The sequence below is a fragment of the Pelmatolapia mariae genome, linkage group LG10_11 (genome assembly GCF_036321145.2).
Source record: "Pelmatolapia mariae isolate MD_Pm_ZW linkage group LG10_11, Pm_UMD_F_2, whole genome shotgun sequence".
In the NCBI taxonomy this organism is placed as follows: domain Eukaryota; kingdom Metazoa; phylum Chordata; class Actinopteri; order Cichliformes; family Cichlidae; genus Pelmatolapia; species Pelmatolapia mariae.
The window spans coordinates 27,475,899-27,491,585 of NC_086236.1; the positions used below are offsets into that span (position 1 = coordinate 27,475,899).

Here is a 15,687-nt window from a genome sequence, read left to right on the forward strand (position 1 = left end):
CTTGAATCATAGTGAAATTAGTATTTCACAGAAGTGCAGTGTACTGCAATAAACTTTCTTTGTCACATAACTCTAATAGAGCTAACTCTAACTTCATGCGCAAGTGCTGTCCAATTAATAACTAATTCACTTCTCTCCTTGAAAGGTTACCTCAGTGTTACATTTCACGTGTGCCGTGTAGGGGAAAGGCAGGAATAAATCAGAGAAATCACACTCTTTACCATGCATCAATTTTCATTATACAGCAAGGTAACAATAAAAAAGCAGCAACACATATATTATAAGCTGGCTCTGTCTCCCTGTGTGACATCATCACATATACACATATGGGGTTATTATGGGTAGGTTATTATGTAACACCTAAAGTCATGCATATTCACGTTACACTATAGTGACAACTAAACAGAGCTCTTCACAACAAAAGGCCAAGGGCGTTTCTGGCTAATTGTGATATAGCAGCAGACATCACCCTTTTAACTCTCATTGTGACTGGTCAGAATGACTCATGTAATTTACTCACATCTAATACTCACATGAACAGGGTGTGCCACCAGCCAGACAAATAAATAAATAAATGTGGCACCACTACACCACCAGAAGATGGGAGGATGGATTGTGTTTATTCAAATATAGGTACAATACATAACAGACCATGGGTGTTATCACATCCTCAAGTGAGGATATGGAATTGGTGAATATTAGTAAGAGTAGTCTTTGTTCAGGATGTGTGAGTGTGCACTGTGTCCTGCAGTCCCACCTTTGAAAGGAATTCTGTGTCCTTTGGCACATTTTTGCACATTATTTCCCTCGAATTACTCTCCAAGCCACAGAGAGAGAGAAAAACAATACATATACTATATGATACTACATGGTCAAAATATATACATCTATTCCATTTTTTCCCATCCTTTTAAAAATCAAGTTGTTCAAGGAATGCGGGGTCATCTTGAATCTTCTCATGTACTTCCAAAAGCCCCCTCACCCTGTGACTGGTCTGTGCCCTGAGAACAATGCAGTCAAATAGCATTGTTGGCAGAAACAGAACAACCTCTCCATGTTTGCCTCCGGCTCTTTGTGAATGCTGGTACTCAAGGTACCTTTGTTTCTGATAGTGGGGTGTGTTCTCCCTGCCTAAGATATCTTCCTGTTGATTGACATCAACTTAGTCAAACTCTACTTTCAGGTCACCATGAAGTGCCTTTTTACAACAAAAGTGCCAACAAAAGTGTCTTTCTGATGATAACCTAGTGCATATAATTTGATTTCTGTCCCTTCCGTTTCTCACATGAACAGTCTAGTGTTAGTTTTGTGAGTAAATTTACACTGATAAGGTTTGTTTGACTAAACTTAACATAGCCTTTTCTTCCAGGCAAAGTCTACACTTATGTCATAGGCCTGTGGACAGCATGTTACCTTCTTAGTAAATGGTTTGCAATACAAAAAGTAGGAAAAGCAGGGTAAAATTCTTTCTTTCAATCCTGTACACTCTCAGACTTTTAGGCACCAAGAATGAATTACATCTGGTTCATATTGTGTAATAATATTTAATCAGTATACACAGATATCCTGGAACTAGAAACTGCAGGGGAATCTGTACTGCCATGCCACTATTGTCACTTATTGTTACTTAATCTGTAGCAAATATGTGATGGAAGATTTTTCAAAGAAACAAGATTCATATTAATACTGCCCCTTTAAATGTTTTCCTTCAGGCAGTTTTGTTGAAAGCACATTCAAGTTCATATCATCTTAAAGGGTACATTCACATAGTTTCTTCAAGGCTTATACTTACATTCCTGCATGCATAATAATGAGCCAAACCAATCAGCAAAACCACTTAGGCAAATAATAACTACGTTTAGAGGGGAATGCATCAAGTGATGAGTGGACCATCAGCTCTTGCAGTCATCTGACCTTTAAAACTGATGCCATTTGTGGGATGCTGAGATTTTTGGGGTGTTCCTGGTAAACACTGATGACAGGTAAATCATGCACCTGCAACAATATATTACTCACAGCCCAACCAGCTGAATTTTAGTCACAGTAACTCTTTCAGTTTACATTCAGACATCTTAACACTATTCAAATTCAAATTAGATCCAATGAAGAGGCATATTTTTTGGATCGAGGTTCTAATACTAGTGTGCTCCCCTCTCTTATCGCTCAATGAAGTGTTGTGCATGGTTGGCCAAACTAGCCCAGATCACTTGCCTAAAGCTGCTGCTTCTAAAAAGGATTACAGTGGCTCACTTGCTGCTTTAGCTGACTCTGTCAGAGCAGCCTCAGGTCTGTCTGCTTTACCGACTCAGACTGACTGTTGCAGCTGATTTCACTGCCTCCTAACAAGATGGCACATTCAAGCACCTCGGAGCTCAGCCACATGTGCACACAAGGCATACAATTAAGACATTCAAACTCCTTGTATTGTGTAAAGTTAGACCAGAACGACCTCTGACCCCTGTGTAACTGAAGAGCAAGCCTCACTGAAACAGAGAATGATTGCATTACACTGAGATCAAAAGGCTTTTAAACTCTTCACATTCAATCTTATCACCAGTGACAGGAATGCATGTAAACTGATGTTAACCCCTGCATGTAAATGGCAGCATATTGTCCCCATTGATGGGGATTGTATGCTAATGGCTGTATCAATATCTGCACAGTGAAAAGGAGGCTCCTAAAAGAAATTAGCTGTTAATCTTCCCTTGCTGTGTTTTTGTCCTTTCACAAGAATGAAAGCCATTTTGCATACTCTGGATACAAAACTTCATTCGGCCCATCTACTCTTATTTTAATTTAAAAAGAATTGAATGTTTGCTCCCCTTTCATTGCTTATTCCAAATTTCTATCCCAGTAATATTAAGGGTGTGTTATATGGCTTCATGGATAGATTAATTTGGGTGTCATCTGCATAGTAGTGAAAATGTATGTTATGCCTTCTAATGATACTGACTTTGGGAAGTATGTATAGTATAAACACAACTGATCCTAACACAGAACCCTGTGGTACTCCATAATTTACCTTAATGTGTGTTACAGAAACAAAGTCTAGTAGATAAATATGATACAAACCCCTGCAGGGCAGTACCTGTAATACCTACAGCATGCTCTAATCACTGTAATAAAATGTTATGGTCAACAGAACGCTGCACTGAGGTCAGGACAAGAGTTCACTGTCAGAGGCCATAAGAAGATCATTTGTAACCTTCACTAAAGCCGTTTCTGTACTGTGATGAGCTCTGAAACCTGACTGAAACTCTTCAAATAAACCATTTCTCTGCAGATGATCTGTTACACTAAAACTACTCTTTCAAGAATTTTTCAGATAAAAGGAAGGCTGGAGATAATTAATATATAATCTTGTATATTAGCTGTCTTAGCTATATTAGCTATAATTAGCTAAGACAGCTGAGAAACTACTATAGAAGTTTCTGTTAAAAAAAACAAAACAAACAAAACAAACAAAGAAACAAAACTGGACTGTCTGGACAATGAGAACCTTTTCTGTAACTTTACACAGCTTTTTCTTTACCATGTATAAAAACAGTTAAATATATAACTACACTGACAGAAACTGGAGTTTTACAGGTCCGGCCCGATTAAGATTAAAGTGGTCTGCGATGTAAAATGAGTTTGACACCCCCTAGAGTGTGACTAAAGTGGTGGGTGGGTTCTTTTGCATTTTGAATTATGCCAATTGAGTCTAATAATAGATTAAATGGTCTAAGGAGCTTGGAAAGAAAAGCGTCTGGACTTCTTTAAGTTGCTTGAAGACGTTTCACCTCTCATCCGAGAAGCTTCTTCAGTTCTAAGGTCAAATGGTCGAGAGTCCCAGATTTAAACCCAGTGGGAGTATCCCCCCAAAGAGGGACAAAGGACCCCCTGGCGATCCTCTAATCACATGAGCCAAGGTGTGAAAGCGGGTGTGGGACCTAATCAGCCAGGGTTTCGGGTGAAAGTGAAAGGATAAGACAGGTCCATTTCACTATAGATGCCCTCCAGATCAAGATCAGCCAGACTCTGCAGGAACTGGAAACCCTTCTACCCTCTCCAATCCTAGAAGAGGTTTACAAGTTTGTGGACAAGGCTCAGCGGGCCCAACACTCTAAAGGAAAAGAAAGACAATGCAGGAAATTCCACACCTTGCTTTCAAAAACACTCACTCCTCAGTCTGAATCTACACAACTCAGAGAAGAATATACACCTGAGGACAGTCAGGAAAAATGGGTGAAGAACTTTTCAGACCGGAAGCTCACTGAACCTGAAAAGAACGTATTAGCCAAAGGACTCAATTTTGCCATTGCTCCGCAACAGTTGCCCATAGTGGACCTCATCACAGCCACAGAAACTGCCATACGGATCAACAAATTATCACAGACAGAAGCAGAGCAAATCAGGATGAAAGTCTCAGCCACCCTCTCCAGTGCCAAAGTCCCTCCGTCTAACCTCACATTACAAGAAAAGAAGGCCATCGCTTCCCTGAGCAAAGACCACAACATCACTATATTACCAGCAGATAAGGGAAGGTGCACCGTGGTCCTAAACACAACGGATTACCACACAAAGATCACTACTCTCCTCAGTGACAACAATACCTACGAAGCCTTAAAGCGAGACCCCACAATGCAGCTACAAAAAGAAAGTTATAGCTTGCCTTCAAGACCTTGAAAGGGACAAAATCATCGACCGCCTCACATATCACCGCCTTTATCCAGGGGATGCCATACCCTGCATTTATGGACTTCCTAAGATCCACAAGGAAGGTGTCCCTCTCAGACCCATAGTCAGTAGCATAAACTCAGCCACTTATAACATTGCGAAACACCTTGCTACCATCCTTGCACCTCTGGTGGGGAACACCCCACACCACATCAAGAACTCCACCTACTTCACCGACAAGGTCGAGAAACTTACCCTGGATCCAGATGAAACCATGGTGTCCTTTGATGTAGTCTCTCTCTTCACTTGCATACCCACCACGGAGGCTGTGGAGACTGTCAGAAAACGATTACAAGAAGACAACTCCTTGGAGGACAGGACCAACTTCACACCCGATCAGATCTGCACACTGTTAGACCTCTGCCTCACCACTACATATTTCAAGTACAACGAGGGTTTCTACAGACAAAAACATGGCTGTGCCATGGGCTCCCCCGTGTCACCTATTGTAGCCAACCTTTACATGGAGGAAGTGGAAAGGAAGGCTCTTGGCTCTTTTAAAGGGAGAGTACCCAGCCACTGGTACAGATATGTAGACCACACCTGGGTCAAAATCAAAACACAAGAAGTGGAATCCTTCACTGTGCACATTAACGCCGTGGATAAAAACATCAAGTTCACCAGGGAAGACACAAAGGACAACTGCTTGCCCTTCCTGGACTGCGCTGTGCACATTGAAGAAAACGGCAACCTCAGCATTGAAGTTTACCGGAAGCCCACACACACGGACCAGTACCTCCTCTTTGACTCCCATCACCCTCTGGAACACAAACTTGGAGTAATCAGGACCCTACACCACCGGGCAGAACATGTTCCCTCTAAGCCTGAGGGAAAAAAGAAGGAACACACACACGTAAAGGAAGCACTCAAAACATGCGGTTATCCCAACTGGGCGTTCATGAAGTCAGCAAAGATGCACAGAAAAGAAGATCAGACACCAGCGAGGGAGGATAAGAAAGACAGACGCAACAACATTGTCATCCCCTATGTAGCCGGTGTATCAGAGAAACTCAGGAGAGTTTTCTCCAAGCACGACATCCCAGTGTACTTCAGACCCAGCAACACACTCAGACAGAAACTGGTTCACCCGAAAGACAAAACTCCAAAACACAGACTCAACAACGTGGTGTATGCTGTACAGTGCAGCGAGGAATGCCCAGACCTCTACATTGGAGAGACCAAACAGCCACTTCACAAGCGCATGGCACAACATAGAAGAGCCACCTCCACAGGACAAGACTCAGCTGTCCATCTGCATCTTAAGGACAAAGGTCACTCTTTCGAGGATGCCAATGTTCACATTTTGGACAGAGAGGACAGATGGTTTGAAAGAGGAGTGAAAGAGGCCATCTATGTCCACTGTGAGCGACCATCTTTGAACAGAGGCGGTGGTTTACGACACCAATTGTCTGCCATCTATAATCCAGTTTTGAGATCCCTTCCCAGACGCCTTAACGCCCACTCACATTCTGGGCCATCTGACCTCAGGAATTCACATGATAGGGTGGGGCCAGGTTTAACAATGAGCTCACCCGAAACCCTGGCTGATTAGGTCCCACACCCGCTTTCACACCTTGGCTCATGTGATTAGAGGATCGCCAGGGGGTCCTTTGTCCCTCTTTGGGGGGATACTCCCACTGGGTTTAAATCTGGGACTCTCGACCATTTGACCTTAGAACTGAAGAAGCTTCTCGGATGAGAGGTGAAACGTCTTCAAGCAACTTAAAGAAGTCCAGACGCTTTTCTTTCCAAGCTCCTTAGACTACGATGACCTGGATGACTGAGAACCTTCACAGACAATAGATTAAATGCCGTGTTGAGGCTGTCATTTTTAGTATCTACATGGATGTTAAAATCAAGTCTGAGAATTCAGACTAAAACGGAGTAAGGCCCAGGTGGATGATAGAAATGTTTTGAGTTTTCCAGCTAGGGTTGACAAGGCTAACTGTCAGGTTTTCAAATTAATTAAAACTCTGTCTGGGTCTTTGGTTGATTAACAAGATAGTGTGGGCGATTGCTGCACTGGCTACAAGACTGGGTAGCTACAGGTTTTTCAAGAGTGCGAAGCTGGGTTTCCAATTCAGTGATCATGGCCTCCAGAGCCGCAAACAGGGTACACTTGTTACAGGTATCGTTATTGCTAAAGGAGGCCGAGGAGTAAACATCTGACACAATGAGCAGGAAAGTGCAGGAGGGACAGGTGAAGAGGCCATGCTGCTAGCAAATTGGCTACAAGCTAAGCTAAGCTAAGCTAGTGAATTCCTAAAGACACAGTAAGTGAATATTGTGAATATAATTAGAGGGTGAATCAAGAGAGAGTGTGCTTTGGATAAAGTACGTTAAGATTACAGTGTGAAATAAGATGATAAGGATAAGTTTTTTTTATCAAATTGCCTACTGAGATAAGCTACACATAAACATCACTGTGAACTGTAACAGGAACAGGAAGTGATACTCTACCACAGAGAAAGCCAACACCAAGTGAGTGCTTAGTGATAGCCTATTAGATATCACCTCTGTGAGCTATATCATTGACAACACAATAACAAATTTATCAGGCTGAATTAGAATAAAGTTAATTGGGCGTTACTTCACATAGAGACACACACCGTTTGCAGTACTGATTCGTGGGATTGATTTTCAACAGTGAGATGCAGGAGGAAGGAAGAGGAGTGGCAGTATAGGTCAAGCTGTGTGTTGTTCTCCTGACCTCATGCACAAAGACCAGCCCAGTGACCTTTAATTGCAGCTGGCTATCTGGTAAGATTCAAAGTGAGGATGCCTCTGGTTTCTTCCTGAGAAAACAGTGCCCTTTGTCACTGAAACCCCAGAGACTCGGGGCATTTGAGGTGAGATTAAGGAGATGGTGTGGTTATATCGATGCTGTCCTGTTGACTAGAAAACAGCAAGGTGCCAGATATTAAGCATCCACCCCTTGATCCCTTGATCCACAAGCCCTCCAACTCCTCCTCCTCCTTAACTGAAAAACCTATTGGAAGCCTGTGGAGGAGAATGAAGGCACTTCTTTCATTCAAGCTTTTGTGTATACTCTCTCACAGCCTCTGTGCATGCCTCAGTGAGAGGTCTTCCTAAGTCTTTAACAAGAAGTCTTTTGATTCTTTAATGACAAGGGATTGGAGGAGGTGGGTGGGGTGTTAAATAACTTGCAACTAGTGTCTGCAAACCGTCTCAGAGATCAATTTAAAAAATATTTTTAGTAGATTTTAATGTGTTTGTGTACCTCTGCTACCTTTGATAGTGAGCTGTGTAAGATAAAACAACCTCTTATTCGAACTTCTTGAAGATCAAGAACAAGTCAATTAGAAAAGGATTAAGGGATGAGAATCTACGAGCATTCTCAGACTCTCTGGACAGACCGAAGGGTTATCAGTCAGCAAACCGAGAAACCCGTCTGTGTGTCTGAGCCAGCAGACAAACAACAAAGCCAAAAAAGTGTATTCTCCTATCAGCTTTCACAGCGCAGACAGACCCAGTGCAGTGCTGAGGTTAAACACTAATTTTGATCAGTGGGTCAAATAGCTTGAATTGTGCCCATGCAAGCAGAAGACACAGTCATTAAAAAGGCATTTAGGTATTTTATTGTTTAGCTGGAACACATTCTCCATATCATTTCAAGAATTACAACCTGACAGTCTCATACACTTGAACATCACAAGTAAACTCTATGTCATGAACAGGTTGATGCGTTGCATTCAGCACTATTCTTGGAATACATAAATATCAACTGCAGTCTCATATCAATATACACATTCATTACATATATAAATACATCAGTGTACAGCATAGAAATATAACATGAAGCCTTGTGAAACAATGGAAAATATACAGATTCCTGTTGCTAGGTCATCACAATAAATCTTCCTGGAAAATTGCACAGAATACATAATAAGCCCTCCCAAACAAATCAGTGGGGTGTAATTCACAGTCGATAACATTCAGTGCCTTCCAGAGCCTGTACTACAAGCCATGAAAACAGTTCTATGTTGTCATGATTAGCTTACTGAACTTTATGTGTCAAAAACTGGGAAAAAAACAACAAACAAAAACAAACAGACTGACTGCGGTGTTTGCATGTAAGTTTGGCAAGCTCTGTTTTGTGCATGTATCTTGTAATAAACATGCAGATTCATGCTAATCGTGTTTGAAATGCATAAAATTAATGATGCTGGTTTGACAAGATATGCTGGTCTGTTCTCCAAAGTATGACTGTGTCCTTGAGCTACAGACACTCTCAGCCATTTTGTGACCTGCAATTAGTATCACTGCATCTTCATCTTTCCCTCTGGTGTAAGTTGCCATGGGGTGGGAGGAGAAGGCTTGCAGCTGCTCTTAGGTCAGGCTGTAGTTGTCCCTCGTAAATGTTTTCCACGCTGGATTCTGGCGGGAAAAAGGCTTGACCTAAAACCCTCCCACCCTTTACCACACCACCTGCTAGCTGAGTGGCTGCAAGGGAGTCACCTGACAGCCCTGCTGTGTGCCCCTGGACCATGAAAGAATGACCAAGCTGCTGACTCCTTTGACCATCGCCTTTGAAATGGAGCTTGGTTTTATGACTCAGTTCTGCTATTTATAACTTTATGCTCCACTAAGAATAGCACACCATGTGCCAGTTCACAGGCTGACAATGGCACTCAGAGTGTAAACTTACTGGGACTCACTCTGACAAAAACAAAGTGTATGTTTAGGAGGATGATTTGGAATCTTAGTGAATGCCTAAACGTGTGCTCTGAAACCAGTTCTTATGACACATTCATAATGCTGAAATAACATCTACTGCTTCACTACACATGCATGAGTGCTTTAATAAACCCTTACAGCACCTTTCGTAAGGCATCACTAAAACACCTTTGTCATTTGTGTCATAAGGGGGGCAACACTAGGTGAGTCATGCCTGCACTACGATATGATCCATCATCTTTGCAAACATGCGATGAAGAGGTTACGAATCCGGGTTTGACTGATTGATTGGTGTGGAACTTTTTGTGTTTATGGATGTCGCAGTGCAGCATGGGATACCTCTAATTGGGTTCGGACAGTCCCAAGGCTATGGCAATGGTGGCGAGGAGGATGGCAGAGTTGGCGAGGATCACTGCACTTCCTGAGCGGTACACCTTCCGGCCATTGAGGGGCTGAACAGGTCTGAAATTCCCAGTCATCTGCTTGCCATCGTTAAACTGGAGTTTAGAGAAAGCTTGGAGCTGGGGGAGCAGAATATTAGCATGAGTGTTAGACTCCAGGTTGTGGAAAGAGATCATAAAGGAGTACAATTACAGTAATGTTTCTGAACATGCAGAAAAATGTTGGAAAGTATTTGTACTCTAGCAGAGCCTTTTTATGTTGCTTTATATGTTTACTCCTGCAGTTCTGAGAGATGTGTACCTGTGTAGCTCACACTTATCATTACAAGCGAGTTTGCAGATTCAGAAGTTATATTGAAAAATACATGATAGGCTTAAAACACTAAAGTTTAACCTTGTAACATTAAAAATTAAGGCTTAAGGCTGAAATATATATTTTAAATGAGGTGCATTCCTGACCTGTTCTATGCTCAAAGGAATGGGGTTCTCAAACAGAGTCCAAATCACAGACTCTGTACACCCCGGGGTGGTCAGAGAGCCTTTGTAACGGTAGTAAGCAGTTAGATTTTTCTCAGACGGGATCAGTTGTGCCAGGGAGATCGAAGACAGAGACGTATTGCCATCTGAAAAAAGACAAAACAAAACCCCACAGTGGAAACAGATAGCCAAAGCTACACAGCCATGAGTCTGATTGTTTGAACATAAACTGGTACCTACTTGTTGCTTGGATGTTTTGCAGAGCACTGATGATGGGTTCATACTTCCGGTTACTGCTACTAGACACCTGAAAATTGAAATAGCCACATTTTAGTACATTTACTTTTCATACTTAGGTCTGGAATAGTTTTTGCATCTGAGGTGAAAATTTTAAAAAGGGGACCTCATAGAAAAATCCAAGAACTGCAACTCCCTCTGTATCACTCAGTGCTGTTGTCAAATCAGAGTAAGCTTTCTTCATGTGAACAATGTGCAGCTGTAGACAAAATATTTGTGCTGTTATTCAATAATGATAAGTCACCATGAGTACTTCTGAGTACTTCTGTAGTTCAGAACAGTAGCGGTTCAGGCTGTTGGACCAAGTTTAAGTACCTCCATGGGATACTGTTCCCCGTCAATAGTGTGTTCCGAGCCAGGCCCTCCATTGGCTCCCCAGTGCAGGTGGAACTGCACAGCCTTATACTCATCAGGCAGGTCTCCATGTGATATAGTAGATACAGTAGGAATCTGGACCTGAGCTGGAACAGACAACACAGCAATCATGAAGAGCTTACACAACAGCTTCAAAACGTTGCTGAGTTAAATTTTAATGGGAAATAAGCTCACCGGAGTGGCCATTGTTTATGATTGTGCTTGTGAAGATCTCCTGGTAATTCTGAAACTTCAGAGGAGTCAGGCGATCATCTTTGAAAGTCTTTCTGGTGACAATGTTAATGGGCGACTGTTTTTGTCCTCCACATGCTGAGTATACATGGTTCCAGTTCTCTGGTACTAAATCACAAAAAACACCAAACAACCATTTTTGAATGATTATTTTCAGTCTGGAGGAGTTTGTAGCACTTGAAACTCCACTTTTTTCTAGTCACTAATATACTTAACAATCTTCCTGTTCAAGAAGAACGTGGCCAAACATGTAGTTTACTAAAAGGAGTCGTTGATTAAATTAACCACATGCATGGAGTACCACAAGGCTCAATGCTTGGTCCTTTAGAGTTTTCCATCTACATGCTGCCTTCAGACTAAATTTTTCAGCAGCATGATATCAGGTTGTGTTTTGCTGTTTCTCTTTTAGTTTCAGCAGTGTGCTGTAACAGCATGTTTCCTCGTGCGGGTCTTAAAAACTGCTTTTCACTAATTGCAGCATTTCAATAGGTTATTAGAAAGCTAACTTGTCAATCTATCTGCACTATTCCACAAAACTGCAACAGCACTACATATAACAACAACTGTAGCATTCTACAATGGCTTGTGTACATTTTAATATTTTAGTAGGCCATATATAGCACTGCACTGCACTGCATTCCTCACTAGCTACCCCATCTAAGGATGACTGCGTCAATGATTCCATCAGAAATTCTTACCATCAGAAATGCTTACCATTGCACTGATTACCACAGGTAAACTGGGACTGATAGCACCAGTCTGAAAAAAAGAAAAAGCTTTACTGACAAAATGCATATGCATCCTAAAAGGCACAGGTTTGATGCTTGTGACAGTGTGACAGAAGCATTAACCCTAGTTGACACATTCTGTTGCGAGAGCAGACTGGGATGTTTCCTTTTGCCATGTATTCTAGAAAGCCTCATTGATTTACCAATAGTTAATTTTTCTCTAAAAGCAAATAGTGGATTGTTCTCCTATTGGATTAAGATAGCTTTAATTCATGGCCACACAAAGCCCCCTAATAGTCTGGAATTGTCTTCTTATTTACCAAAAGAAAAAAAACAGTCAGTGTTCGTGCTTTATCTTTCTGTGCTATCAACAAGCTCCCATTCTGACTTGTTTGTCTAAGTATTTATTAAAGTTTCACAATCGGTTTGTATGTTTCCACCGCTTACTCTAAAACAAATATCTGCAGCTGTCCAAAATATCAAACATTTATAAAAAGTATAAAAGAAAAAATATGAAAAACACATATGCCATTGAAAATTATGGGAAGGGTCTCCTGATCTGTTTTAGAACTGTATCGGTTCTTCTCAATGTGTGTGTGAAGGAAGTCAAAGCTTGGTAGCTTTGCTATGTTGGCAAGCCTTTTCCTTCTGCTCCATCGTGATAATGGCTACTGGAAATAGACAAGGCAGGGGGGAAGCATTTGAGGGGGTACAATCAATCACTACACTGGCTCCAGTACATACATACATGTCCAAGTCTTTTTTGTTTGATTTTTTGTAAAAATTGTAATTATTATTTTCTCTTGTAGCAGAATTTGCATGTGAGTCTGGGGGGGGGGGGAAGACATATAATAGTGCAGAAATTTCTAATTAAGCTCAGTGTCTTTGAAGCTGAACATAATAAAGGATTCTGATTAACTGTAAGCCTTGACTGAGTGTTGCTGTCCTGAATGCGGATGCTGCAGCTGTATGAGTCCCACAGAGACAAGCTGAACCAACTGCTTTGTGTAGCTGTGAGATGCAGAGAACGTACTAGTTTCTTTTCACTGACTCCCTGTTAAATCCAGAATTGAATTTCAAATCCTCTCACAGAACATCCTGAATGATCAGATCATATTTTAAACCACCATATATATCCCTATAGTAATTCGCTCTCACAGCTCAGGCTTAATCGTGAGTCATAGATGTCCAAATGTGGCATCAGGAAGAGATTCCCCCCCATCACCATTATATATAGATTGAATGGACCATTAAAAGGTAATGTTATTTAAACCACTCCAAGTACATTTGTCTTCCTTTTTTAAATGTCACTTTTACGTAATATTTTCAAGTTGTAATTTTACAGAACCAAGTAACTTCCTCCATTAACGGAATATCTATTTTTATGGCCCGCTCTCGCTCCTTCATAGTTTGGCCAATCAGATTTCGGTCCGCACAATTCTCCACCAATCGGCGTTCGGCTTTGATCTTCGTGTGACGCGGAGACAGAGAGAGTAAACAATATGAATGATTTTCTAAAGACCCGAAAGCTGTGCCAAGAGGGCGAACTGAGGAAACCGTCAAATAGAAAACAAAAGGCAGTGAAATGATAAACTAATTAGTCGTCTGACAATGACATGTGAACACAGGCAGACGGAGACGAGCTTTTATGACACTGTGCTATATGTAAGCGTGTCATAGAGACAAACAGACAAATACACTTATAACGCATTTCAGATTCTACCCACTCGTGCCAAAACTGCTCAAGATTTAGAAGGTTTTTTTTTGAGTCTCTTATTATACAGATACAGGAAAAAAATGTGGTCCAGGCTTCCAGCGCGCACTGTACACTCCCGGGACGTGACCGATGTGATCCGTGCGCCGGTCTGTGGGACACTGACGTGGACAGCTGTCACAAATAAGACCCTGCAGCTTTCAGAGCTGCTCCATGCAACATGGAATAAATGCACGGACACAAAGAGATTTCTCACTGACAGGTTCTGATTATGGAGGCGCATTTATAAGCGATCATTCATATCAGTTCACATGCGTCTGTCTGCTGCTTATTTTAAGAATCGCAGATGTCCCTTTAGTATCCAAACACTGGATCTGAAGACACATTTGATCCTTTTTTTTTTTTTTTTTTTTTTTTTTAAGATAAACATAAAAATGTTTGGGGTTTAAACACGTGTGAGCCGGCTCTCAGCGGTAATCCGCGCCTCGTTACCCACTGCTGTGATTGTGAATTTGGAGACACTGGTGCTGCTCGTGGCGCGCTTCTCTGCCGCCACTGGGACGCAATCGTCTATCATTGGCTCGGCCTGGTTCCGAGCAGGTGCACGAGAAAGAGAGAGCAAGAGAGAGGTGTCCGAAACACAGAGCCTCCGAGGGAATGTGGGCTCTGCCTGTTTTTGACTCAGACTCAGCTGATGCAGGATCTCTGTATCCTTCCCTGCCCTTCAACATTCAGTTCAGCGGTGTAAATATCAAGGTGCAGATTGGATGAGCCTGACACACACATACACACACTCACACTGCCGCTGCTACCGAGGCGTGATGGACAGGACAGGTGGAGCGCTTCACGTAGAGGGGCATTTGGTACTGCGGAAATGTTCGCTTTTTATTTATATATGTATATATATATATATATATATATATATTGCATTTTTAGCCAATATATATGAACTTATTTAACTGAACATCGTGTCTGGCATGGCAAATTAAAAAGGAGAGTTCATTTGTAATTAGAACGACTGAAAGAAAAAAACGGCCATACAATAACGGAAAAATAAAGAAATCGCCAATCTTTTTTTTAATATATATATATAATATATATATATATATATAAACTGTGCAGTTCAATGCACAGTTTATACACATAAATAAACTGTGTATTTTACACAGTTTATATATATATATATATATATATATATATATATATATATATATATGTATATTTTTTTAGGACTGGAAGAGTGGCAGAATTTTTTTAAATGCAAGAACTAAAAATAAAGACAGGCAGTTGCTTCAAATGATCTCGAGCTGTGAATGAAAACAGACTTACCTCCTGATCCTGTGCAGACTGTCCAAAAGGATGCCAGGAGAACCGGCAGGATGAGCTGCTGCATTTTGGAGCGTCTCCGACTCGACACAGAAGGCAACACAACGACTTGTTGTTGTTTTTTTTCCAATGTGATGGCATTCTTGAGGGAGTCTTGTACTTATCTATCACCAAACCCCGACAGGGAAGAAAGTGTGGCCCCTCCCCCTTCGGGCATCGCCTCTGATAAAGCACCGCACCGAAAGGAGGTATGATGAGAAAGGGCCTGTATCACTGCAACACATTGTTGTTTTCATTAATATCACGCTCCTGGACTGAGGTTTCTGTGGAAATGGGGGAAATCAGCTAGAGTTAATCAACATTGTTTTTTACTGACTTCTCCACAGGTAGCTCAAGGTGGCCTTCAGGTGATTAAATAATGGTGGGAGGTTCTTAAAAGTACACTAAACTCTCATTTCTCCTTGTCCCTTTTACATATAAGGTTAGACAAATCCCCATGCAGTTACACACATTGTGTATCAGGTTAATGCAGCTCCTGACAGAAGCTGTAGGACGCTTACACTCATGACAGTGCAGTATTTAAACCCTTTGCCTGAGTGAATGCATGTGGCAGAAAACTTACAAAGGGCTGTGTATTTTACACAGTTTGAAGTTTCAACCTGAGCTATAATAAGTCTGTATTTATTATATTTATGTTCAAAATATTGAGCGCATTAGGATG

The 15,687-nt window shown here is 41.5% G+C and overlaps 1 protein-coding gene across 1 annotated transcript; it reads right to left on the minus strand.

Moving 5' to 3' along the window:
• Nucleotides 1-8,295: 8,295 nt before the first annotated feature.
• ca4a (carbonic anhydrase IV a) lies at nt 8,296-15,119 on the minus strand. Its single transcript, XM_063487093.1, has 8 exons — nt 14,970-15,119; nt 11,913-11,957; nt 11,142-11,306; nt 10,908-11,053; nt 10,699-10,791; nt 10,536-10,602; nt 10,278-10,441; nt 8,296-9,938 (listed from the first exon to the last, which is right to left on the minus strand). The coding sequence occupies exons 1-8, from the start codon at nt 15,031-15,033 to the stop codon at nt 9,759-9,761; spliced, it is 924 nt and encodes a 307-aa protein (XP_063343163.1). The 5' UTR covers nt 15,034-15,119; the 3' UTR covers nt 8,296-9,758.
• Nucleotides 15,120-15,687: the final 568 nt, after the last annotated feature.